Here is a 27,131-nt window from a genome sequence, read left to right on the forward strand (position 1 = left end):
AAGCGGCTGGCCGCACCTTCCGCTTTAAAGCGCCCCACTAAGGCAGCAGGACGGCCCCGTTTTCTGGTCGCTGTTTGCGGCCGCTTCGGAGGAGGCGGCCGCAACTAAATATGGGGATCGGGCCGGTTTCGGGGTGGAACCGGGGCACTGCGCACACCGATGATGTCATCGGTGCCGGCGCAGCGCTAACGGCTACCGCCGCCAATACCGCTGCGCTGGATATCTGCGCAAACTCATTTCTGGCGCAAAATCACTCTTTAGGCGTTAACTGGGCGCAAAGCTGGCAGCGCCTTAATGAATTTCTAGGCCAATATTTCTTAATGGGCTGTTAACAAGGTCTTAATGACCTGAATTGCCTTCCCCATTGCTATGTGTTCAGCCCTAATAGACCCGACATCTGGGAAAGTCATGTGGTGGCAGATTGACAGCGGGGTCCCGACCAGTTGTCAAAATTTTTTCCCCACCCGACTGGCCACTGAACGCGCCTGCTGATCCCCAGAAAAATTCCCCTAATGAGTATGTGCAATGGGTAATTGTTGTGTACAATGCCTGAAATGGTACCTGCTAGAGGGTGCAGTGGTTCACAGCTTAGATCTGTGGTGTGTTTGATGAGCCTCACAAGAAATGCGTGCAGAAGTGCAAAGCACACTCATTTACACCTTCCCCTGATACCAGCCAATTTCTTCCTTATTTTGAGCCAGGTTTGAAGCAGCTGGGTGACTGCACTGATTCAGTCAGAAACTTCTCTCCATGCAGTTGGCACTTGTGCTGTTACTGGAGCGTGGCCTTCATCTCCAAATAGGGCCACCCTCACCTTTGGTGTACCACCTGTACTAGAACCTCCAGCTCTTCAGAATCAAAAGGAGTGTTCCTTACATGTTTCTGCTTATGCCATTGTGAACAATTAGTCCATTATCCTACATCCCCAGCAACTTCTCCTTTTATGGCAAACTGCAGCCTTGCTGGATTTTGCAAAAGTGTGCCTCGGGCCTAGCTCTCTGGGCAAAGCATTCTTGTGCCTGCAGCCTATTGAAATTAGGGGCAGGTCTTATACTTCAATATTCATTATAACCCACCTCCCGCACTATCTTCTGGTGTGAGTCTGACAGTGTACAGTCCTATTTTTCAGAGATGGTAAAATTGGTGTTATCATCTTTATTTCGGTAAATGTACAGATGGAAGTTTTGTCACAATGCAGTGATTTATTTTTAACAATGTTTGTTCCCAATTCTCTCCACTCCTCTCCTGAAGGCAATCAATTCTAGGATATGGCTCCACAGCCAGTAGCAGATCTCCAATACCTCTTTGTCTGCATATGTTTGAGTAAAGATAGTGCCCTTCACCATAGACCACGCACATCTCTTGAATTCTCTGAATTAGAACATCTCAATCCATTGTGTTTTTCACATGACATCAATCGTAATAAATGTATCAAACAGCATTATGAAGAATTCAGGATCATTTATGTCCCAATTGTTTTCCTTCTGAAGGAGCTGGCTGAAGCTGGGTTACAGTTCCACAGGTTACAGCAGCTCTCCTGTTTATCACCCAAACGGCCATTATTCATATTGATACGCTTATCAATTACTCCATAAAAGGCGATGAATTAGGAAGGTAATGAAAAGGCTTTTATTAACTAAAGAACAGAGCATGCCTCTCATGGATGACTGGTTCCAAGAAGGAAGTGGGTAACCGAAACACCCACCTTTATACCTGGTCATGTGGGCGGAGCCAGCTGAGGCATGCATTGGTACACAGTGCCAACCAGAGGTAACAATATGCAATAACAGTGGTTTACCACATTCACCCCTTGTTTAAAATTGTGTCCGGCAGGGTGAAGTGTACTACAAGTTCGTGTAGGTAAGTCTATCAGGAGGCCTTGTCTGACATCCTGATCGTCGTGGTGGCGGCGGCGGTGGTGCAGTATCCAACGTCGAATCTGGTGTCTGGGTGGTCAACGAAGGGTCCTGGGGCTCCGGCATGCCGTCTACAGGGGTTGGGTTGGGAGGGGTGGTGGGGAATAACGGTGGTAGTTCAGGGGCACCCGAGGGTGCGAGGTCTCGTATGGAGACCGTGTCCTCCCGCCCGTCTGGGTATGCCACGTAGGCATACTGGGGGTTGGCGTGTAGGAGGTTCACCTTCTCGACCAGGGGGTCCATTTTATGGGTCCTCACGTGCCTCCGCAGTAGGACGGGCCCAGGAGAAGTCAGCCATGTCGGTAGCGAGGTTCCCGATGTGGACTTCCTGGGGAAAACGAACATTTGCTCATGAGGGGTGGCATTAGTGGCAGTACAAAGCAGTGACCGGATGGAGTGGAGCGCCGCAGGGAGGACCTCCTGCCAGCGAGAGGTCGGAAGGCCCTTAGATTTTAAGGCTAAGAGGACGGCCTTCCAAACCATCGCGTTCTCTCTTTCCACCTGGCCGTTCCCCCGGGGGTTGTAGCTGGTGGTCCTACTCGTAGCAATGCCTCTCGCGAGCAGGTACTGCCGGAGTTCGTCGCTCATGAAAGATGAGCCCCTGTCGCTATGTATATAGCTAGGGAACCCGAACAAGGCGAAGAGGTCATTCAGACATTTGATGACCGTGGTACTGGTCATGTCTGGGCAAGGGATGGCAAACGGGAAACGGGAGTACTCATCAATTATGTTGAGGAAGTACACGTTGCGGTCAGAGGAGGGGAGGGGCCCTTTAAAATCGACGCTCAGGAGCTCGAAGGGGCGAGTGGCCTTGATCAGGCTTGCTCTGTCTGGCCTATAAAAATGCGGTTTGCACTCGGCACAGATTTGGCAGTTCCTGGTCATGGTCCTGACCTCCTCGATGGAGTAGGGCAGGTTACGGGATTTGATGAAATGGAAGAACCTGGTGACACCCGGGTGGCAGAGGTCATTGTGGAGGGACTGCAGTCTATCAACCTGCGCGTTGGCGCATGTACCATGTGATAGGGCATCTGGGGGCTCATTGAGTTTCCCGGGCCGGTACAAGATATCGTAATTGTAGGTGGAGAGTTCGATTCTCCACCTCAAGATCTTGTCGTTCTTGATTTTGCCCCTCTGCTTATTATTAAACATAAAAGCAACTGAACGCTGGTCAGTGAGAAGGGTAAACCGTTTTCCGGCCAGGTAATGCCTCCAGTGACGCACCGCTTCCACAATAGCTTGGGCCTCCTTTTCGACAGAGGAGTGTCGAGTCTCGGGGCCCTGGAGGGTCCTTGAGAAAAAGGCCACGGGTCTCCCTGCCTGGTTAAGGGTCGCAGCTAGGGTGAAGTCGGATGCATCGCTCTCCACTTGGAAGGGGATGGACTCATCCACTGCGTGCATTGTGGCCTTCGCAATATCGCTCTTGATAAGAGTGAAGGCTGCACACGCCTCTGGTGTCAGGGGGAAGGAGGTGGATTTGATGAAGGGTCTGGCTTTGTCCGCATAGTGGGGCACCCACTGGGCATAGTAAGAGAAAAACCCCAGGCATCTCTTCAGTGCTTTTTGGCAGTGGGGGAGGGGGAGCTCCATAAGGGGGCGCATTCTGTCGAGGTCGGGCCCGATGACTCCGTTCTCCACTACGCAGCCGAGAATGGCAAGGCGCTTGGTGCGAAACATACATTTCTCCTTATTGTACGTTAGGTTCAGCCGTTGGGCCGTACGGAGGAATTTTTCTAGATTAACGTCATGGTCCTGCTGGTCGTGGCCACAGATGGTGACGTTATCCAGATAGGGAAAGGTGGCCTGCAGCGCGTTCTGGTCAACCATCCGGTCCATCTCCCTTTGGAAGACCGAAACCCCGTTGGTGACGCCGAAGGGAACCCTAAGGAAGTGGTAGAGGCGGCCGTTCGCCTCGAAGGCAGTATACTGGCGGTCCTCATGGCGGATGGGGAGTTGGTGGTATGCTGACTTAAGGTCAATGGTGGAGAATACTTTGTATTGCGCAATCTGATTGACCATATCAGATATGCGAGGAAGGGGTATGCGTCCAGCTGAGTGTACCGGTTTATGGTTTGGCTGTAGTCAATGACCAGGCGGCGTTTATCGGTGGTTTTAACGACTACAACCTGGGCTCGCCAGGGGCTGGTGCTCCCTTCGATAATGCCCTCCTTCAAGAGCCGCTCCACCTCAGAGCTAATAAAAGCTCTGTCCCCGGCGCTGTACCGCCTGCTCTTGGTAGCGATGGGTTTACAGTCGTGGGTGAGGTTAGCGAACAAGGGAGGGGGGGGTACTTTGAGTGTGGAAAGGCTGCAAGTGGTGTGCGGCGGGCGATTTAAAAGGTGTTGGTTGCAGACTGTGAGTGGGGGGAGGGGCCACCGTATGCTAATGTGACACTTTTAAGGTGGCACTGAAAATCCAACCCTAGCAGCACGGCAGCGCAAAGACGGGGCAGGACTAGAAGTTTAAAATTTTTATATTCTGTGCCCCTAACCGAAAGGGTCACCGCACAGTAGCCGCCGACGTCCATTGAATGGGACTTAGACGCCATAGAAATCCGATGGCGCGTTGGCAGGACCGTGAGGGAGTGGCTACGTACCGTTTCGGGGTGAATAAAACTATCTCTGCTCCCGCTGTCAAATAGGCAAGTGGTGGCGCGGCCGTTTACCGTGATGTCCATCATGGACCTGGACAGATGATGAGGGAGGGCTTGATCCAGCGTAACGGAGGCCAGTGTATGGCTTAGTGAGTCGATATGGTCGTCCGACGAGACGGTGGTCGAGTCCGGAGACAAAATGGCGGTTGAGTGCGGCGGGCAAAATGGCGGCGGCCATGCGGCCGGAGGTGCACAAAATGGCGGATAAGATGGCTGCCCCCACGGTTCGCACGCGGCGCTGCTGGCGTTCGCGGGTTTCCCCCTGCAGGCATTGGCGTAATGGCCTTTCTTCCCGCAGCCCGAGCAGGTAGCGGTCTTAGCCGGGCAGTGCACTCTAGGGTGTTTTAACTGGCCACAGAAATAGCATTTTTGGGCCTGGTTACGGGGCATCGCTGCAGTTGGTACCGGGGGCGGCGGTCCCAGTTGATTTCGGGACATCGCTGCAGCAGTTGGTACCGGGGGCGACAGTCCCATGTCCCAAGGTCGCGATGGCCATGGCACGGCGCCGTTACGTGAGTATGCTTCGAGGTTTCGGTGGGCCGCATCTAACGAGAGCGCAAGGGCTACGGCCATCTTCAGGTCGAGCTCCTTGCTTTCGAGCAGTCTTTGCCAGGAGTAGTCGGACTGGAGGCCCCTAACGAAGGCATCACAGGTAAGTCCCTCCGCGTGCCCCGCAGCCGTTACCTCCTTACAGTCGCAGTCCCTGCAGAGTGTCTGTAACGCCCGTAAAAATGCCTCTACCGATTCCCCCGGTTGCTGCCTGCGGGATCCCAAGAGGTGTCTGGCGTAAATCGTGTTCACTGGGCGCGTGTATTGCCCTTTTAGTAGTTCGAGGGCCGCCGTGTACGTAGCAGCGTCCCGGATGAGTGTATATACTTGAGGGCTCACCTGGGCGGTCAAAACTTTTAGTTTGTTCTCCTCCGATGTCACGGCGGAGGCTTCTAGGAAGGATTCAAAACAGCTCAGCCAGTGTTCGAAATTGGTCGATGAACCCGCTGCTTGAGGGTCGAGGTCCAGGCATGCTGGTCTGAGGGCTCGCAGCAACGCCTGCTGTTGTTGTTGCTGCTCAGGTGTCGCCATTTTACTTTTAGTTAATAAAATTGATACGCTTATCAATTACTCCATAAAAGGCGATGAATTAGGAAGGTAATGAAAAGGCTTTTATTAACTAAAGAACAGAGCATGCCTCTCGTGGACGACTGGTTCCAAGAAGGAAGTGGGTAACCGAAACACCCACCTTTATACCTGGTCATGTGGGCAGAGCCAGCTGAGGCATGCATTGGTACACAGCGCCAACCAGAGGTAACAATATGCAATAACAGTGGTTTACCACACATATGAGCTCAGCAGAAGGAAAAATGGGCAACACATGCACCCCATGAATGGTGCTGAAATAGCTAAGGATAACGTTGTGAGAGACCTCGGAATCTTAGTCTCAAGACTTGTCCAACCAACGCAGAGCTGCAATCAACAAAGCCATTGTTGAACTATAGATAAAAGTCAGACCAAGTCATGACCAAATACTCTGGTCAGACCACACCTTGCGTTCTGTGTGCAGCTCTGGTCTCTGTGACCCCCAGGAAAGAAAGACTTGCATTTATATAGCGCCTTTCACTACCTCAGGATGTCCCAAAGCACTTTACAGCCAATGAAGTACTTTTGAAGTGTAGTCACTGTTGTAATGTGGGAAACGTGGCAGCCAATTTGCGCACAGCAAGCTCCCACAAACAGCAGTGATAATGACCAGATAATCTGTTTTAGTGATGCTGATTGAGGGATAAATATTGGCCAGGATACCAGGAATAACTCCCCTGCTTTTCTTCGAAATGCTGCCATGGGATCTTTTACTTCCACCTGAGAGCAGACTTGGTTGAAAATCTCATCCGAAAGACCTTACCTCCGACCGTAAAGCACTCCCTCAGTACTGCACTGGAGTGCCAGCTTGGATTTTTGTGCTCAAGTCTCTGGAGTGGGACTATGAACCCACAACCTTCTGACTCAGAGCTGAGGGTGCTACCAACTCAGCCACGGCTGAAGGAGGAATTCAAGAGTTGAAGGAAGTTCACAGAAGAGTCACAAAATTGAGAAACACCATAACTTACATTCATAGTGCCTTTAATGTAGAAAAACATGGAAAAGAAAAATGGGCTGTCAATTCGCTATCTGCCTGTTTTGCAATACTGGCGTTGACTAATTTCACCGACTTGGGCTTTTCTGCCTTGAAAGGAGGCCTCTAAGAGGTAATCTTATAGAGGTACATAAGATAGTAAATAGCATGTAAAAGTTATTGAGTATCAGCAAGCTATTTGACTGGGTTAAGGGCATCCTGTCTTCACCTGGCACCCACATATTGCCGACAGGAGTCACTAAATAGTGATCATGTGTGCAAATCTGTCTGTTTCCACCCTCTCCAGAATGGGAATACAGCGGCTAATTGTAAACTCCCTTCACTGGTCACCTGATATCAGGTAATAAAGCACAGGCCAAGGACCTTTTGTTGGCAACCACAGGGGCTGCTGAAGAACCCTGAGGGAATTTAATTTTCATGTTAGCAGAATGAAAACTGAGAGGAAATAAAGTTCACCGTGTAAAAAGAAATATTGAGGACAGCAGATAAAATAGGACGTTAAACCTCAATTAGGAATGTAGGCCAAGGATATGCTTCCAAAATCAAGACATCTCCAGCGTAAGATTATTAAGGTTTGGAATAAGTTTCCACTCAGTGCAGTCTGTGCATTTCTCCCCTTTCATTTTTGAAAAGAAACTGGTGAATGATTTTGTTGCAAGGAAGCATGGGTTATACACAAGAATCTACATTGCTTGAATCTACAGATGGTTGTCCTATGGACTAAGGTTTTAAGGGATTTGAAGCATAAAAGTACTGAGAACTGCCTTGTACAGTACAGTACAAACTCCGTGGGCCAAATGGTCTTTGCTCATTCTGGAGCTTTATACTGTATTCCTAAATCTGAGGAGGGGAAAGAACGTGGCAGTGCCAGAAACTGCCCTGTTAGTTTATATGTAGTCAAAATAATTCATAGAATCATAGAATGGTTACAGCACAGGATGAGGCCATTCAGCTCATTCAGCCCATGCTGGCTCTCCACAAGAGCGCTTCAGCTAGTCCCACTCCCCCGCCCTTTCCCCGTAGCCCTGCAATTTTTTTTCCTTCAGGTACTTATCTAACTCCCTTTTGAAAGTCATGAATGAATTTGCCTGCACCACCCTTTCAGGCAGTGCATTCCAGATCATAACCACTCGCTGCGTAAAAAGGTTTCCCTCATATCGCATTTGGATCTTCTGCCAATCACCTTAAATCTGTGTCCTCTCGTTCTTGACCCTTCCGCCAATGGGAACAGTTTCTCTCTCTCTACTCTATCTAGACCCCTCATGATTTTGAACATCACTATCAAATCTCCTCTCAACCTTCTCTGCTCCACGGAGAACAACCCCAGCTTCTCCAGTCTATCCACATAAGTCCCTCATCCCTGGAACCATTCTTGTAAATCTTTTCTGCACCCTCTCTAAAGTCTTCACATCCTTCCTAAAGTGCGGTGCCCATAATTGGACACAATACTCCAGTTGTAGCGGAACCAGTGTTTTATAAAGGTTCAGGTGCCTCTATTTATGAAGCCCAGGATCCCGCGTGCTTTTTTTAACCGCTTTCTCAACCTGCCCTGCCACCTTCAACGATTTGTGCACATATACCCGCAGGTCTCTCTGTTCCTGCACCCCCTTTAGAATTGTACCCTTTAGTTTATATTGCCTCACCTGGTTCTTCCTACCAAAATATAGGAAAATGTTTTGTGCACAATGCATTTTCATCCAGGCATTTGTTATTATTTGCATAAGGTAGCTCCAATCTGGAGTTTACATTGATAGCAATCCACTGTGGGTTTTGGCCAAAAATATTTTTTAATAAGCACTAATATAACTGCAAATGGTCGGCCGGCAGGAATCGCCAGCATGGAAATGACAACACACGGCAAGAAGCCGATACCTAAATCTTACCCTTTGCAGAATAAAACATCGTTGATCGGATGATTTATTTTTGGCTTTCGGAGAAGAATTTGAATGATGAATGCAGATTTCTGCCCCCCAGCGCTCAAATGTTTGCATTTTTAAAATCCTGCGCTACAAATACCTTTTAAAAAAGAGAAAGACCCCAGCTGACAGACACGAGCTGGTGCCGCAGCTCTCAGATCATTGCACAAGGGCTCCGGCTGCCATGTGCCCGGGGAAGGGCTGCGGATCATGCGCGGCGCCTGGTGGCCGCCCCCTTGTCCTGGGTGAAGTGCTCCAGTTGGTCGGACGCGTTCCGGCTTCTCCCTCCCCACCCACCCAGCCCGTGTGTGTTGGGGCTGAGAGAGCGCTTCATAGTGTTCGCACAGAGCAGTGCAGGCACTCGCTTGGCTGTCTCCTATGCGTTTATATGTATTGTATATATACACATATATAAAAAAATATATACACACAAAAAAAAACCAATCTATATGCATAGATATCCACACACACACTGCATTGGACACACTCAACATTTGCACGGGACGATGGCGGCTGCAACAAGCAGCAGCAACACCAGCACCACCACCGTATTGCAACTCAAACATTCCAGCATCGAGCCCAGCAGGAAGCGGATAGATCCGAGGAGGAGGCAGGCGGCGCTCAGCTTTCTGACCAACATCTCTCTGGATGGGCGGCTGGCGCAGGATGAGGGCGACGATCAGGAGGTGGAGGACGCCACCGCTGCTGCTGCTGCTGCTGATGGCGAGGCGACCAGGACTAGTAGTCGGCAAAACAGCATCGCTGGGACGTGTCCGCAGAGTTTGCCTTTCAAAGCCAGGGCTGGGGTGCCGCCCGCCGCCGCTGTAGCTGCATCTGCCTCTGCCTCTCCTTTCGCTCCTCCGACTTGCGGGAATGCAGCGGACGAGGAAGCGGCGATATCTGCCGAGCGCAGGTTGCAAGCCAGCGGTGCTGGCCCGACCCCTCTCCCCGCTCCGTGTATTCCTGCAGGCGGCGGTAGCAGGGCAAGGATCAACTCCTTCACTCAGGGAATACTGCCTGCTGCCTTCTTAAGACAAGCATCAGTCCCAAACTACTGCCTGGAACAGGGGCAGATGGGCAGCAGTACTTTTGATTTGCAAAGATCCAGGTTAGTATATAATCTTTACATTTTATATACAGTGATGATATTTGATCATTTAAAAACAAATTATTGATCTAAGATGGTTCTCAATAGCAAAATAACAGTCAATACATGCCTGTTCGGGTTCCTGTATATCTATATATATATATTCATGTGTGTAGTTTTGCATGTTATGTTTACATATGTGCATTTACACTCTGTCTCAATATTATGAGCACTCAATTCATTGGGCCAGATTTTGCGCTCTCAATAACAGCTAATGGCGCTCACCGTTATTTATGCACAAATGGTACAGCAACTGCAGGCGAGGGGCAGATGCCCATTTAAATGGCAATATCCAAAAGTTGCTGCCTGAGTTGTGGTGCTCCGCCGCTAACTAATCGGAGGCGGCGACGGCAGTGGGACCTAAAGGAGAGCGGAACAACAGCGTGACCTAATCGGAGGCAGTGGTGGGGCAGAGAGTGGAGAAACAGCGCCGACCTAATCAGAGGCGGCAACGGTGGCGGGACATAAAGGAGAGAGCGGAGGAACAGTGCCGACCTAATCGGAGGCGGCGGTGGCGGGACATAAAGGAGAGAGCGGAGGAACAGTGCCGACCTAATCGGAGGCGGCGGTGGCGGCAGATTCTTCCACAATTTCCAAAAAAGCAAGATGTGACGTCACAGGACAGCAGGTAGGTGATTGGTTGGTGAGTGTTAAGGTTTTTTTCTCTCTGAACTAAGACAGTGGTTTTAAGTAGGAGTGGGAAACTATAATATACTGCATTAAATTTATAGCTTAACTAGTTAAACTAATTAATATAACTATAAATAATAGTTGAATAAAGACTTTAACTAATTAAATAAATAAAATAAGGTTAGACTAAGATATGACAGGGCAGGTTGTGTGTCTGGACTGCAGTAGGTGGGAGTTTGTGGACAGAGACTGTCTCGAGCGAACACGACTACAGGAGATGTCTCCATTTCGAATCTCTCCAGCTCAGAGCCATTGAGCTGGAGTGTGAGTTGGAGACACTCTGACACATAAGGAAGGGGGAGGAATTTCTGAACAGTTTTATCCAGAATACAGCCACCCCCCAGAGGAAAGCACAGGTTCAGGAAGGGGAGGGTGTAACTTCTAGGGAGCCGGGTAGCAAGGGTTTAGGAGAGGATGAGAAGGAGGTCCTGCAGATACTGGTCCTGTCCAACAAGTACGAAGTACTCGCTACCTGTGAGGACAAGGAAAAGACTGCAGGGAGGACAGCCACAATGCAGACCAAGGCACCGTGGCTCAGAAGGCTGTCCAAGGGGGAGGGGGGGAAGAGCAGAATCGAAATGTGGTAGAGCTAGGGGACCCTATAATTAGGGTATAGATAGCGTGCTCTGCAGCCAAGAATGAGAAGCGTGTGTTGCCTACCCGATGCCAGGGTAAGGGATATCTCACGGCGACTGGAGAGGAACTTGGAAAGGGAGGGGGTAAATCCAGTTGTCGTGGTCCATGTTAGAACAAACGACATAGGTAGGAATAGGTAGGAGGCCCTACTGAAAGAGTAACAGGAGTTAGAATCTAAATTAAAAAGCAGGACATTGAGGGTAATAATCTCTAGATTATTGCCCAATCCACGTGCAAATTGGCATTGAAGCAGACAGATCAGAAGAATTAACACATAGCTAAAGGTCTGGTATGGGAAAGAAGGGTTCCTTTTCATGGAACACTGGCACCAGTTCTGGGACAGGAGGGAGCTGTACCGATGGGATGGGCTCCACCTGAACTGGGATGCAGATATCAACAAGACAAAATTAGAATCTATACGGATAGAGATAAAAGATAATAAAGGATCAATCACACTAAATATGCAGACAAATTAGGGAAATGAGTAAAAAACATAGAATAATAATCATGGGGGATTTCAACTACCCCGATATTAATTTAACAGAAAAGGTAGGCAAAGGGGATAAGGGAATGGAGTTCCTACAATGTGTACAGGACTCCTTTCTAACCCAATATGTAAAAAGCCCAACAAGGGAGGATTCGCTATTGGATCTAGTAATGGGGAATGAACCAGAGCAGATAAGAGAAGTAAAAGTAGGAAAGGATGAACAGGCTGGGTCTCTTTTTTTCTTGGGGGGAAAAAAGGTTGAGGGGTGACCTAATAGAGGTCTTTAAAATTATGAAAGATTTTGATAGAGTAGATACAGAGAGAATGTTTCCACTTGTGGGGAAGAGCAAAACTAGAGGCCATCAATATAAGATAATCACCAAGAAATCAAATAGGGAATTCAGAAGAAACTTCTTTACCCAGAGAGTGGTGAGAATGTGGAACTCGCTACCACAGGGAGTGGTTTAAGCGAATAGTATAGATGCATTTAAGGGGAGGCTAGACAAGCATATGAGGGAAAAGGGAATAGAGGGTTATGCTGATAGGTTTAGATAAGGAAAGATGGGAGGAGGCTCGTGTGGAGCATAAATGCTGGCATGGACTGGTTGGGCCGAATGGCCTGTTTCTGTGCCGTATATCCTATGTAATCCTATGTAACTTTTCTGTCTGCCTCACCATTGAAATGCATTGAATGACGTGAAGTTGTTGTATTTGAGTGGTAGATACGAACTAAACTCGCCACAGAAAGTTAAGTCCTATCATTTCAAGTCTAAGTACCTTTCTAACAATGTGATATTAATTACTGCCAATCAACCTCTGTGGAATATAAAATTAACTATTGCCAGTGTGGAGTCTCATTCCTTCAGGTATTAATTGTTCTTGGAGATTTAAAAAATGTCAAATGTCCTTTTTTATCTACTTTTCCTCTCTGTCTCTTTTGTATCACGCTCTTAATCCAATCTTTCTTTCCCTCTCCTTATTTCTTTCTGTACCTGATTTGAGATTGAATTCACCCTCTCTAATTTACACTTCCTTCTCAGCCCTAGCATGGTTCATTTCACAATCCTTCAATCTGATTGGTTAAGGGGATACACAGTTACTTGCCCTGTTCGCTCAGGTCCCAGATGCCTGGTTTCCCTCGCTGCGATGTTATCAGCCTGCACTTTCAGCAACTTGCCCTGCAAAATATTTAAATTCCTAAATGTGCAAGGGCAAGTCTAACTAACGCCAGATGCCGTTAGATGCCCACTAGAGCAAAATCTGGCCCATTATTTCCAACAATTTAGAGTCAAGAGATTTCAGTTTTGGAAGGCTGAAGTCTACTTTGGCGATTATTGTTAATGCTACATTTTATGTCAAAGTATGTTGACATAAATGCAGGTTTAACACTGAAAGGTTGAGATTAAAATTACTCCCACAGATCAACCTGTGACTTCCTACAAAAATGTCCTGAAATTATTTTAAAGATTTTGTATTTATTTGAATCCTTGATCTTTAACCAAAGCTTTCGCCAACAAGAGTCTTTGGAATATTTAGCACTGGTGAAAAGGAAAAATGTAAAATGCTTGAAGCAAATGTTTTAGTCATCAGTTATTCCAGATTTTCATATTCTCATTCTATTTATCAGGTTAATTGTTATTACTGCTTTATTGTACTTGGTAGATTCCCCAGTTATTATGCAATCTGTGTTATTAACCTCACTGTTTTGTGTTATTGTTGGATGCAGAATAGTAGACTAGGTTTTTGCTGCTGCTACTTAGCAGCTACAGAAGGTCTATGCAAATGCTTAATGTAGGTGAGTAAACCAAAGCCACGTTTACATTTGAGTAAAGGTCTGGGAGAGCGCCACTCAAGTGGGGACCCATGACCTCTGTGGTTCACTATTTACCTTGATTTTGTAACTGTCCAAATCAAGTCCTGATGAGGCTGGAAACCTATGACTGATTATTAAAAGGAAATGTAATCCAGCTTGGCACATTTAGAGGTAAGAGGAGATCTGAAGGCAACTCGCGAGACTCCCATGAGTGTATACACTTTACATTTAGCACTCTGGTTCCAATCGCAGGAGAGCAACTTTCATGCATCAGTTTCCCTCATTGACATTGCTACAACCGCTGACAATTCTGATGTCAGGATAAGGTTGCTGGTTTGAGCAATGTAAATGCAACGGAGCCAGTGCACAGACATTATTCACCTGTGATCTGAACTACAGAAGCACTAAATATAAAAGTGCGTTATAAGTCTCCAATGCTTTTTGTTCTCTGAAAATACCCTGTTTTACATTAGCTGATGTTGATGGAACTAGCACACAGCAGCCGTCAACAACACCCCTCCAATATAAAAGTGCCTTCTGCTTAGGCCAAAGTCCAGATGTCTAACTGCATCTTGGCAATGTGGTAACATGAACAGTTAATTCTTAACTCTATTAAGTGCTCACTAGTGTTTGCAAATGATAAAACGTGCACTGAACGTAGCCTTGAAAGATAGGATCAATTAAAGTTAAAATTATTTATTAATAAAGGTAACCTTATACAGCAAAGCACTGTCCTAAAGTGAAAGCAAACAAGACAGTGTAGAGAAAATATTTTTAACACCTTTCATAGTCTCCCAGGGGATGCACCTTGGACTCCAGCTTGGTGGTTAGTCGTGTAACTATAAATATCTCCATGGCCTTTGTATGACAGTGCTGCTTTGTAGCTAGTCTGTGGGGGGTGCTAAAGAGCAACTGCAAAGTGGAGCTGATTATCCTTCCTTTCAGCTAGACCTCTCGCCTCTACTCCGACCCAACTGAGGTTAGTATCTCGCTACATGAGAGAAGACAACTATTTTTGTTTTTGTGATATATGTGGCACATACACTTGGTCAGACCCCATCTGGAGTTCAGGTTTGGGCACCGAACCTCAGGAAAGATATATTGGCCTTGGAGGAGGTACATCGCAGATTCACCAGAATGATACCGGGATTTAAAGGGTTAAATTATGAGGACAAGTTGCATAAACTTGGCTTGTATTCCCTTGAGTTTAGAAGATTGAGGGGTGATCTAATCAAGGTGTTTAAAATAATAAAGGGATTTGGTAGGTTGGATACAGAGAAACTATTCCTTCTGTTGGGGGAATCCAGAACAAGAGGGCATAATCTTAAAATTAGAGCTAGGTCATTTAGGAGTGAAATCAGGAAGCACTTTTTTCACGCAGAGGGTTATGGAAATCTGGAACACGCTCCTTAATAGGCTGTGGATGCTGGGTCAATGGAAATTTTTAAGACTGATCGATAGATTTTTGTTAGGTAAGGATGTCAAAGGAAATGGAACAAAAGCATTTAAATGGAGTTGAGGTACAGATCAGCTATGATCTAATTGAATGGCGGAGCAGGCTCGAGGGCTGATGCGTACCTCAACTCCATTTAAACGCTTTTGTTCCAAATCCTGTTGATACCCTTACCTAGGGCTGAATGGCCTATTCCTCTTCCTGTGTAACATATAAATTGATCTTTGCAATTAAAGTTCAAATTAGGGCTGGTTGGAGATCATGCCACAATTGTTCACGTCTATAATAGTTAAAAAAGGAAGTCAAAGTGTAATCCAGTTGTGGCATCTGTTGCCAGGGAAGGAAGCTAAAATGAAGAGTATAAATGGGAGAGAATTGTCACATTTCTGGAGCGAGAGGAGATTGAGGGATATAAACAGAAGAAGTGGGTTTAATATATGAAAAAGGGATGGGCTTATTGGGACCAATGATCATAAAAGATTATGTTTTAATAGTTATGGAAAATGTTACTGATGCTTTTTTATGGTTTTAAGAGCTATAACACTGGCTTAAAGGAATAATATTGAAAATATTAGGATTTTAATAAAATGTACATAAACAGGGAAACATATAGCCAGCAGTGAGTTATAAGACTAGTTTATTCTAAATTTATGCTTTCTGGCGAATACTTGTGATCATCAAGATGAAGAATGCCAGCTGGGAAATGAAACACTTTTCTAACTTCAGGATCCAGTGTCAACATCAACCATCCCTAGGTCAGGTACAGCACAGCCAGGTATAAAGAAAGTCTCTCCTCCTACTCTTCCCCTATAATTGGGGATTCCTCTGATTACTCTGTGTACTGACATCAGAAGTGCCTTTCGGAAAATTCCTCTGTTCAAATTTCTATCAAAATTGTATAAAGGTTCTAAAAGAATGCATTTGCCATTTTACTAGAAGCACTGAACGGAGGAAATCTCAAATGCATTCATGGCATTGCTACGTATGACCAGCATGAGGAACTGTAACATCAGTGTGCTTTAACCGTGTCTTCGGAATAGCATATCCTACTGCACCAGTGTGAATTCACTTTTCCCACAGCAACCATTTTTGAGTGAAATTACTAATTTAGTGCCAATGTGTAGGCAACTTGTGCTATGGGTCCTCATCCACTAGGATTTTAGCTCGACAGCTCAATCTCATTTCACATTGGACACCTACAACCAGCACAGAGAGGATCATATTATCCTATTTGCCTGCACTGGTATGAAGAGAAAGTCCTCTGTAGCATCGAGTCTTCAAGGTATAATTTACTTGAGGGAACCTGCTAATTTCCTAAATTGCAAGAATGAAGTATCAGGAGTTTATAAACAAAAAGAGGAACCAATATTTGAGTTATAGCCTCACAATTTTGGTTGGTCAGATGTTGACTGGGAAGGGGATTTAGGAAGCAGAAGTGGGTCTTGTAGATAATTTGAGCTTAAAAGAGGGTCGAGAGGAGATAGGGAAGCAACTCCAGAAAGACGGGTCAGGACAATAGTGGGTGAGTGGCTGGGGTGGGGGTTGGGGAAGAGGGAAAGGGGAGGATGCAGGGGGACAGTTACATGGATGCCTCGATCTTGGTGATGAAGAAATCCCTAAGCTCCTTGCACATGGTGTTTGATGTGAGGGTGGGGGACAGGGGGACAGGGGAGCACAGTTGAAGCAGGCAGTTGATCATGGAGAAGGAGCCTGGGGTTATCCTTGCCTTCCAGAATTATTCTGGAACAGTCGGCGATTTTAGCTTCGGGGAGGGAAGCACGGTAGTGTTTGATGTGGTCAAGCAAAAATCTGGCGAGGAATGGCTAGTTTGCTGTGCACCAAGTATGTTGAAGTTTAGGTCCCTCAGATTGAGAGGGCTGTACTGGAGAAATAACAAGAGTAACAGACTGTGCTTGTTTTGCTGGGAATAAGGGAAGTGGGCATGTGAGTATGATTTATGATAGAGATAGTGTTATGTAGGTGAAAGACTAATAAAGGTACCTACTATTTGATCTGAAGGTGTATGTCATTGTTTTACCAATACATTTTTTTAGGTATAATTTTTTCTGTCAGTGGATCACACAGAGAATAGCACATCAGCTGAGATTGTGCTGTATAGCTGTATCATACTGAAGCTGTTTCAATTATGACATAGACATGTGTGCACCTTGAGCAATTTTTTTCCCCGCCTCCTCCCCTCCTCTCCTGAAAGCACTGAATTGCTGAGCTCGACTTCCCTGGGCAGCCGACAGACATCCAGTGGATATTTTTCAGTTATGAGCCAAGTGAGTGTATGTAGGCAGGCCATTCAGCTGTGTGGAGGGTATCACAGCCAAGCTCAGTTCTGTCTTCACCAATGTGCAGTTTCAGCAGGGACCTGGGCTGATTTTTCCCAACCCTATTCCAGGGGTGCTGAGATCAGCTAATTAAAGCTGGGCATTGACCCTGGGGCCTCTATTTTACATAACTTGGTACTCTACCAGGCAGTAGCTTAATCCACTAGGCCATGGTAGTAGCACTCTCACCTTTTTATCAGTAGCATGAACGTGAAAATTGGCAGCCGTGTTTCCTACATTACAACAGTGACTACACTTGAAAAAGTACTTCATTGGCTGTAAAGCGCTTTAGGACATCTTGTGGTCATGAAAGGCGCTATATAAATGCAAGTTTTTCTTTCTTCAAGTCTTTGGGCGCGATTTTGTCAATGGATGCGGGTTGGGAGTGGGTCAGGCGGTTCCCGGCTTTCAGTTCCGCCCCCAACTGCATCCGGCCCACCGACGTGATTTTACGTTGATTGAGCTTGTTAAGCCCGCCATGCAGGCTTGCCGGCGAATTAAGAGGAAGCTGGTCAGATGGCGTCATTTGATGACGCGTCATCTGCTGGTTTTCTTAAAGGGACCATGCACAATTTTTTTTTGACAGCTCATTTCTCAGTGTTTGACAGCATTGAGGTGCTGCAAACACTGACAATGACTGTTCACAGGTGAGCTCTTTCACCCAGGCTCTCCAGTGACTCCCTCCATAGGCTGGAACAGATGGCAGCTGCAGGTGAGGTAACAGAAGCGATCTGTCACTGGTGAGAGAGGTTCTCCCAATGAGGTGGCACTAGACATCGTTTTCAAAACTTGTTACCTAAAGAAATGGGAAGGATTTTCCCAACATTTTCTTACCTCTGAGACTCACCAGTGCACCATTGGATCCTTCACACCACTTCTGCAGCTGTCATCAATGCAGTAACAATACAGCAGAATCACAACATGCCACATTTACCTGGCGTGGTGTCCGGATGTTGGGAAGCCCAAGGCAGAAGCGGCAAAATTAAAAAAGAGCCTGTCAACTACTCTCAACTACCTGTTAACAGGCAGGTAAGTGGCTTTAATCCTCTTCCCGCCGCTAGGTGTCGGGTCCATGTGCAAATCGGGGACCCGACACTTGGGAAAATTGTTTGGAGGCGGGTTGATGGCGGGATCGGACCCCGCCGTCAATCAAAATGATTTTAACCTTTGACCTGCCTCCAAACCCGACCTCTCAGTGCCGATAAAATCACGGCCTTTGAGTCAGAAGGTTGTAGGTTCAAGTCCCACTCCAGAGACTTTTGCACATAATCCAGGCTGACAGTATTGAGGGAGTAAAAACATAAAATGCTGGAGAAACTCAGCAGGTCAGGCAGCATCTGTGAAGAGAGAAACAGATTTAACGTTTCAGGTCGATGATCTTCCGTCAGAACTGGAAAAAAGCAGGAAATGGAACAGATTTTTAAGCAAGTGAAGAGGCTGGGAAAGGGGGGAGGGGATGAAAGAACAAAAGCGAAGGTCTGTGATAGGATGGAAGGCGGAAGACATTGAGAGACATTAAGAGATATTCAAGGCAAAAGGAGATGTAATGGGACAGGTTAAGAAACAAAGGATGGCTCTAGATGAAGTGTAAGTTGTGCTGGCAGAATGAAAGACAGCTGCCATGTGGGGGAGTAGAAAAAAAGACACAGACAAAAAGTGTGGATAAAAAAAATATATATATATGATAGAGGCCGAGGTTACGATCGGAAATTGTTGAACTCTATGTTGAGTCCAGAAGGCTGTAAAGTGCCTAATCAAAAGATGAGGTGCTGTTCCTCGAGCTTACGCTGAGCTTCCGTGGAACAATCAGGGAGTGCTGCACTGTCAGAAGTGCCGTCTTTTGGATATAAAGTTAAACCAAGGCCTCGCCTGCTCTTCAGAAGGACATAAAAGATCCCATGGCAGTATTTTGAAAGCGAGCAGGGGAGTTGCACTGGTGTCCTGGCCAATATTTATCCCTCAACCAACATCATGAAAACAGATTATTTCATCATTATCACATTGCTCTTTGTGGGAGCTTGCTGTGTGAAAATTGGCTGCCCTGTTTCCCACATTACAACAGTGACTACACTTCCAAAATACTTTATTGGCTGTAAAGCGCTTAGTGACATCCTGAGCTCGTGAAAGGTGCTATATAAATGCAAGTTCAATCTTATTGGGGGAGCCCCTTGAGCTCGAATGCCATCCAAATCCCAAGAAAGCTCACTCCCAGAAATCTTTTAGCTTTTATAATACACCACACAGTCTTTCTTTCCAAATCAGTTTCTGCATTGCAGTTTACAGCTGACGTTGCCCTGGCGATGTTTCCTCACCTCTGCGATCTGTCGTCTTGATGACCACCATATTTTGCTATACTGATTGACGTCATGTGATGAATAGCAGGTTGGCAAGCTTCGGAAACCGTGCCAGGTTTTTAGTAGCATCAGCTGACAGGGAGAGAGTGTATGCCTGAAAAAAAGAATACATTGTTTTTTACTGCATTATCATCCAAGGTATGCAGAGATCATCCAGCCGTGCGGTAATCTAAAGAGGCTTTGTCCAGCTTGAAATTAAATACAAAGGAAAGACTCTAAATACAAAACAGGTCCTTCAGCATCTGAAAAGAGAAAAGACAGGTTAATGTCTCAGATAGCAACTTTCACTAGAGCATCGAAACATTTGTTTTTATCCAGGTTTTCAGTATTTACATACTTTTCCTTTTATCGGTAGCATGAAATGCATACTCTTTTTGTTCTACATAAACATTTCAGTAGCCTCGGACAGCATTATCACAATATAAGAAGTAAATTGGCATAAATTAGGGAAATGAAGGGAATCTGTGGTACTGTGTTAGGTGGGGCATGGCCATTTCAACATTAAGATATGAGTTTGAGTTTTTGTGTCATGTGGTCATTCCTGACGATTTTTGATATGGTTAAGGTTGTACATTGGCGACTGTTAAAAACAGATGGGTAAAAAGCAACAGCTTACCCTCCTTAGTAAGAGGGCAGCTCTAATATTTCCAGTATTCCTTACTAGTTTAGTAGAGCTCATTGCGTCAACTTAGGTCATCACTACCTCAGCACAGTATTATTTACAGCGATTGTACACGGTCTCAGGTCTAATATTGGCACTCGTCTCTTTGTCAAACAGTGAGATAAAATTTCTCTCAGTTGTATCCATCTAGCTGATTGTGAGCACCTCCTTCTAGTTTAAGTTGTTATAAAACCAAAGATATCCATCATAGTAGTATTTGAATATGAGGGTAGATATTACTGCTGGCATTATGTATTTGTGTGACATTCCTCTGTCAGCCATTTTAATGGAGGCATTAACCCATTTATTTTGGATGTTTTAACAGTTGCATTAAAATAGTGGACAGGGATGTCATACAAACATTCATACGTAGAAATACATAGAAGTTACAATATGCAAAGAGGCCACTTGGCCCAACCAGTTCATGTCAGCATTAACCCTCCACGCAAGCAAATAGCCCATATCATGTTTACCCAGCCCATTCCCATATACCTTCAACTCTTTTCCTTCATCTGCCTGTCCAATCTAATCCTAAATGTTTACATAGTTTCTACCTCAACCACTAACCCTGGAAGTGAATCACACAGCCTCACAACTCTCTGTGTGAAGAAGTTTCCTCTGCTCTCCGTTCCCTTCCATCTGGCAGTAGTTGGGAAGTGCTGTTCCACAAGGATCAGTGCTGGGACCACTGGTGTTCACCATTTACATAAACGGTTTACAACAACGTTTTTGACTTGGGAATCGGAAGTACAATTTCAAAGTTTGTGGGTGACACCAAATTGGGGGATATAGTTAATACTGAAAAAGACTGCGACAAAATACAAGAAGACGTTAATAAACTTGCAGAAGGGGCATGTAATTGGCAAATAAATTTAAATATAGGTAAGTGTGAGGTGGTGCATTTTGGTAGAAAGAATAAGGAGGCCGCATACTCCTTGGAAAATAAGGGGGAGAAATTGGGTATAGCCCCGTTTGGGGCGCTAGTTCTGGCGAAGCGCAAAGCCTAGCGCCAGTTGCGATTTAGCGCCACCTGGCGCAATATTGGGTCGTTGCACCCCTGAGGGTGATTGCGGCGCTAAATCAGGTGCTGCACGAGGCTCTTAAGGCGCTAACCCGGGGGTGCAACCCAATTTAGCGGCGGCAGGGCGCAGCGCAGGTGCTTTCAATAATCACTTTCCCTGAGACACACTGGCGCCGGCCAGCTCTTAAAGGGGCAGGTCAATTGGCATCACCAGACACACTCACTGCCTTGTAGGCCTTCAAAGCGGTGGGAGCCTACCTGTGGCGCACCAGCCTAGCAAGAAATGGAAAGGGTGAGGCAGAGGGCGGAACGCCTCACTGATGGGGCATTGGATGCTTTGGTTGGCGCAGTGGAATCAAGGCCAAGGAAGATGGTTGGAATGTGATTTATGTTTTGGACAGTCTCCCGGGTGTGAGAGACAGTTATGTGTCAGTGTATTAGTTTTGCTTTCTGTTGCCATAGCTTTCTCATGTTTGAAGGAACCACATTTTGTGTAATGAAACACTCTTCATTTACAATGGCCATGCCTTCTATTTACATGCATCTTGCCCTTCACAGGCTTGGGGGTATCAGACCGGTTCCATTCCTGTTCTTAGAATGGCAGCAAGCATTCCGTGAGGGGCCTAGAAGCTACTTCTGATCATCCTCTGACGCGCAGCCTGAGAAGAGCCGCTCGCGTAGAAGTTCAGGCCAGCAGGCATCTTCTCAGCCACCGACAGAGATGTCCTGCACCTTATCTGAGGCTGCAGATCTGGCTGAAGCAGCTGGCACAGCTCAGTCACCACCTCCTTTCTAAATCGCAGCCTTCTGACACACTGCTCCTCCAGCATGTTCATGTAGGAAAACTGCTGTCGGAAAACCCTGCCAGCGTAAGTTCTGCTGTGGCGACGTCTGTTGGCCCTCCTCCGTCTGGCCATGCCCGCCCCCCTCTCCCAGCGCCTCGGTGCCCTTTCCAGATGATTCAGCAGCAGGATGTTCCCCTCCAATGCAGCCCCCATAATAAGTGCCCACAGGAAGGTTCCCCGTTGTCAAGGCTCACCAACAGCAAGGTGATGGTCAGAAGGCTGAAGATCGTCTGCCGGCGCTGGCTCAGTGGTCAAATGGTTCTCAGTGTGCAGCTCAGCAACTCTTTGTAGCTCTCGAGGAAGTTGTGCACCAAAATTGGCTGCCGCTTTTAAATCACACCAGTCCCCTTTAAATAACGCTCCTCCAGCCCGAGAGCGACTTGGTAAGGTCCAGGTAAGCTGTCACTATTAGCGCCAGGCACTACGGAGGGGGGCGCCACTGAATTTCCAGTCCGGCGCGCCCAAAAGGCGTTGCACACTCAAATGACATCATAATCAGCCTGCGCCCATGAGCGGGCGCTAAGCTTTAGCGCCGGCGCTAAATGCATGCTCAATATGAGGCGAGGCGCTAGGCACCTTGCGCCCGGCCGGAAATTGGCTAACGCCCCACTTCTCGGCCTCTTTAGGCGTTAATCGGTGGTGCAACCAACCGAATTTCTCCCCCTAAGTGTCTAAATGGGGTAGAGGAGCAAAGGCATCTAGGGGGTACAGACACACAATTCCCTAAAGTAGTGACATAGCTTAATAAGGCTATTTAAAAAAAAAAAAAATGAAAACGAAGCTCTGGGGTTCATTTCTAGAGGGATAGAATTGAAAAGCAGAGAAGTTATGTTAAACTTGCACAGAAATTTGGTTGTGCTGTGCACAGTTCTGGTTTCCATATTATAAAAAGGATATAAAGGTATTGGAGAAGGTGCAAAATAGATTTGCAAGCATGATCCCCGAACTGAGAGATGATTGAATCAGAAAAGATTGAATAGGCTGGGGCTCTTTTCTCTGGAAAAGAGAAGGCTGAGAGGTGACCTTATCGAGGTTTTTACGATTATGAAGGGGTTTGATAGGGTAGACGTAGAGAAGATGTGTCCACTTGTGAGGAGACCAAAACTAGAGGCCATAAATATGATAGTTGCCCATAAACCCAATAGAGAATTCAGGAAAAACTTTTTTACCCAGAATGGTTAGAATGTGGAACTCGTTCCCACAAGTAGTAGTTCAGGTGACCAGCATAGATGCATTTAAGAGGAAGCTAAAAAACACATGAGGGAGAAAGGAATACAAGGTTATGCTGATAGGGTAGGATGACGAGGGTTGAGAGGAGGCTCGTGTGGAGCATAAACACTGGCATGGGCCAGTTGGGCCAAATGGCCTGTTTCTTTGCTGTACATTCTGTGTAATTCTATGAAAATCTCTTGCCGTTAATCTTGTATCTATGACCCTTTGTTCTAGACACCCCAACTACTTGAAACAGCCTGCTTCTACCTACTCTCTCATTCTTTTATAATTTTAAACACTTCTATCATACTGCCCTGTAATCTGCATTGTTCGAACAAAAAAGCCACAATTGTTCAAGTCTTTCTTTGTATTTATATTTCACATCCTAGTGAGTCTGTGTTGTACCCTCTCAAGAGCCTCAATGTCCTTCTTACAGTGCACACATTACTCTAACTGAGGTCTTACTAAGGTGTTATACAGAGTGATCATTACCTCCTGGCTTTTATATTCTGTCAGGTAGAAATTGGGCGCAAATAAAGCAGCAGCAACGAATGCCGCGCCGAAACTGATGCACAAGAGGACTACGCAAAATTTGTCCTCTTGCTTCATCAGGATGTGACCAGCATGCTGGGGACACCAGTCGTGCCCCAGTGTGCCGGTCCTGAATAGGGCAAAAGACAGCCAACAAGAACAACTTGTATTTATATAGCGCCTTTAACGTAGTAAAACGTCTCCAAGACGCTGCACAGGAGTAGTTTAAGACAGAAAATTTGACACCAGGCCACATAAGGAGAAATTAGGGCAGGTGACCAAAAACTTGGTCAAAGAGGTAAGTTTTAAGAAGCGTCTTAAAGGAGGAAAGAGAGGTAGAGAGGCGGAGAGGTTTAGGCAGGGAATTCCAGCGCTTAGGGCCTAGGCAACAGAAGGCACGGCCACCAATAGTTGAGCGATTATAATCAGGGATGCTCAAGAGGGCAGAATTAGAGGAGTGCAGATATCTCGGGGGGGGGGGGGCTGAAGGAGATTAGAGATGGGGGGTGAGGGGGCAAGGCCATGGAGGGACTTGAAAACAAGGATGAGAATTTTGAAATCAAGGTGTTGCTTAACCGGGAGTCAGTATAGGTTAGCGAGCGCAGGGGTGATGGGTGAACGGGACTTGGTGTAGGTTAGGACTCAGACAGCCGAGTTTTGGATGACCTCAAGTTTACGTAGGGTAGAATGCGGGAGGCCAGCCAGGAGTGCGTTGGAATAGTCAAGTCTGGAGGTATCAAAGGCATGGATGAGGGTTTCAGCAGCGGATGAGCTGAGGCAAGGACGGAGACAGGCAATGTTACGGAGGTGGAAATAGGCGGTCTTGGTTCTGCTGTGGATATGTGGTCGGAAGCTCATTTCAGGGTCACAAATATTACACCAAGGTTGCGAACAGTGTGGTTCAGCCTCAGACAGATGTTAGGGAGAGGGATGGAGTCGGTGGCTAGGGAACGGAACCAGTGGGGGCATTGGCCAATTTGTTATGCAGTGTTCTCCCGACGCAGAATGAGTGCGTGGACGTTTCAGTGACTATTTTTCACATTAAAAGCGTGTGCTGCGCAGGCCAATTCCTAGGCCTATATCTCTCGTGATAAAAGCTAGAATTCCATTAATCTTATCAATCTGAGATGCTGCCTTTAATGTCCTGTAAACCTGTACTCACAAATCCTTCTGGCCTTCCACAGCACTGAGCCTACGTCCATCGAGAGTGTAATTCATGCTCCATTTTTTAAAATCAAAATGCATCACCTCTCCATTACTGACATTGAACTCCATCTGCCACATTTTAGCCCACTCCCCATTCTTATCAATATCCCATTAAGCATAATCCATCACTATCGCCAACAGTAATTCCATTCTGTGTCAGCTTTTAATAGCAAGGTCAGTGCCTGAAGTCAGATTTGCCTACATTGCACACTTGACCCACTCACCATTTATTATACGAGTAGTCAACTTGGCAAGACTGGTAAATCCGCATGCCCTGGCTCAGGTTCCTATTTATTTTCTATCCATAATCCAGAACACACTCTTTGACCTTTTCTGTTCTGCTTCATCCGTTGCCATCAAAACGGTTTCTCTGGGCAGTAGATGCTTTGCATAGTGCTGCAATGAGCCACCTTTCCTCTTTTGTGACACACCCAGCTCGGGACCAGTGAGTACAGTACCTGCTCTCCGAGGTTTTTGCCAATCCCTTTTGCTAACGGAGAACATTTTCAAAGCTAAACAAGCAAAATTGTATCTTGTCAGAAAATGCTGTTTCAACAAGTTCACAAGTTGGCCTGTCAGCACCTAGGTTGCCTTGTATTGTGCTCCCGGAATTGGGAGATTTTGACACCTAGTTAAACACTTGAGTTTTATACAAAGAAAACCATCCTATCAGGCTCCACAGTCTTATCTGCTGACAGGCTGCACACTAGCCAGTCTCACTGTATTGTTTTACAGACTGTAAACTTAGCCTCAGTCTGACCCATCCAACTTAAATTTCAGGAACCACAATAAGACGAACACACTTTTATCGTACGGCACTACCCACACTGCTGACTAGAGTGATAAATTGTGAGTTTGCAACTGCAGGAAATGGTTCATGGCCTAAGAGGAGAGCCACCAAAAGGATAATGAAGGAATGTAAAAATTCACATTCAGATTATGCTTGTCGGTAGTTTCTTTTCGCAACTTAAAAAGTCTATGATGTATCTGGTTCTAAACAGCAGAATTTATTTGTGTTCCTCTAGCTGTGCATCTGCCGAGAATCTCTTTGAGCAGCAACCAAAACAAGTCATCCTGAATAGTAGCTTTGTTTTCTTTGAGGAGGATGTCAAATCATGTGTTCAGATTGGATTGCTGGCACCAGTACAGTGCAGGAAACTGGCAAAAAAAAAACTGCCTTAACAGTAACAGCTGAAGTACAAAGCCCTGCACAGAATGCAGAGTTTAATAATACTTGCATTTATATAGCGCCGTAACACACTGAAAGGCTCAAGTGCTAAACACAGTGAATTCCTTTTGAAGTACAGTGACTGACTGTTGGTAGGATTAATATCATTTACATGTTACCGTAATTTTGTTTCCGCTTGTAATTCTATTCACACAACCAGCCAAATTGTTGAGTCATGGAGTAAATAGGGAACCGTTACTGTTGTGAGGGGTTTTACAGTCCAGCAACCGGACACTTCAAGGGCCCTGGCTTGTTATTTTCAGCTTATCTAGATAAGACGGTTAGTAATGATATAATGCGGATTTTGCAGTCAGCAGCGCAGGAACGGCACTTGCTGTTCATTGCGCTTACGGCTGCCCACAGACTTTTCGTGGGCTTTTGAGTGGTAACTTACAGTATTTAGAGATCCTTTTCAGCACGGCGCCCTCTACAGGGGATCTGTGGCATGTGTGAGCAGGGCTAGCAACAGTGTGTTCCTTCAGCTAACCAGCTTGAAGAATCCTTGCTGAGACACGCATGCTGGAATTTTCCTTACCTTGTGGGGGTCCGGTGTGGCTGGTGTCCGTGGCGGGTCCCGACCCCGCTGCTGGCTCCATCCCGCTGTAGAAAATGAACTTGCCTTAATGGGGCCTATTAAGCCCACCCAGCACGTTACCCGGCCCAATTAGATGGAGCGGGTCTGGTGATGTCATTCATGACACGCTTTAAACTGGAATCCTTAAAGGGGCCCTGGCCACTTTAAATTTTAAGTTTAATCTAACATAGTGGGTGTTGAATCTTTACTCTACAATAATATAATAAAAGTTATATATGAGTGACAAAGAAATATTTAAATAATATTATCATTAAGTAATATGCCATCTACAAATACGATCAAGAACATAATTTAAAAAGTACA

General features: G+C 46.2%; 1 protein-coding gene and 1 long non-coding RNA gene across 5 annotated transcripts in view; one reads left to right on the forward strand and one right to left on the reverse strand.

The window, feature by feature from the left end:
- Positions 1-8,940: 8,940 nt before the first annotated feature.
- cables1 (Cdk5 and Abl enzyme substrate 1) overlaps positions 8,941-27,131 on the forward strand; it is a 205,166-nt gene continuing 186,975 nt past the window's right edge. For 2 of the 4 annotated variants that reach the window (XM_085992595.1, XM_085992591.1), the window contains exon 1: positions 8,971-9,721. In XM_085992595.1, the coding sequence (XP_085848721.1) occupies positions 9,063-9,721 (659 nt within the window). In that variant the 5' untranslated portion in view covers positions 8,971-9,062. Of the gene's footprint in view, positions 9,722-27,131 lie in introns of all 4 variants that reach the window. The other 2 variants (XM_085992592.1, XM_085992593.1) reach the window with 2 other exon arrangements.
- Positions 19,382-26,857, reverse strand: LOC147114724 (uncharacterized). The gene is made up of 2 exons (XR_015078979.1): positions 26,769-26,857; positions 19,382-19,623 (listed from the first exon to the last, which is right to left on the reverse strand). It is a non-coding gene; the product is annotated as an uncharacterized LOC147114724 (long non-coding RNA).

This window comes from Somniosus microcephalus, chromosome 7 (genome assembly GCF_052327205.1).
Source record: "Somniosus microcephalus isolate GS21.2 chromosome 7, FLI_Smic_1.0, whole genome shotgun sequence".
Taxonomy (NCBI): Eukaryota; Metazoa; Chordata; class Chondrichthyes; order Squaliformes; family Somniosidae; genus Somniosus; species Somniosus microcephalus.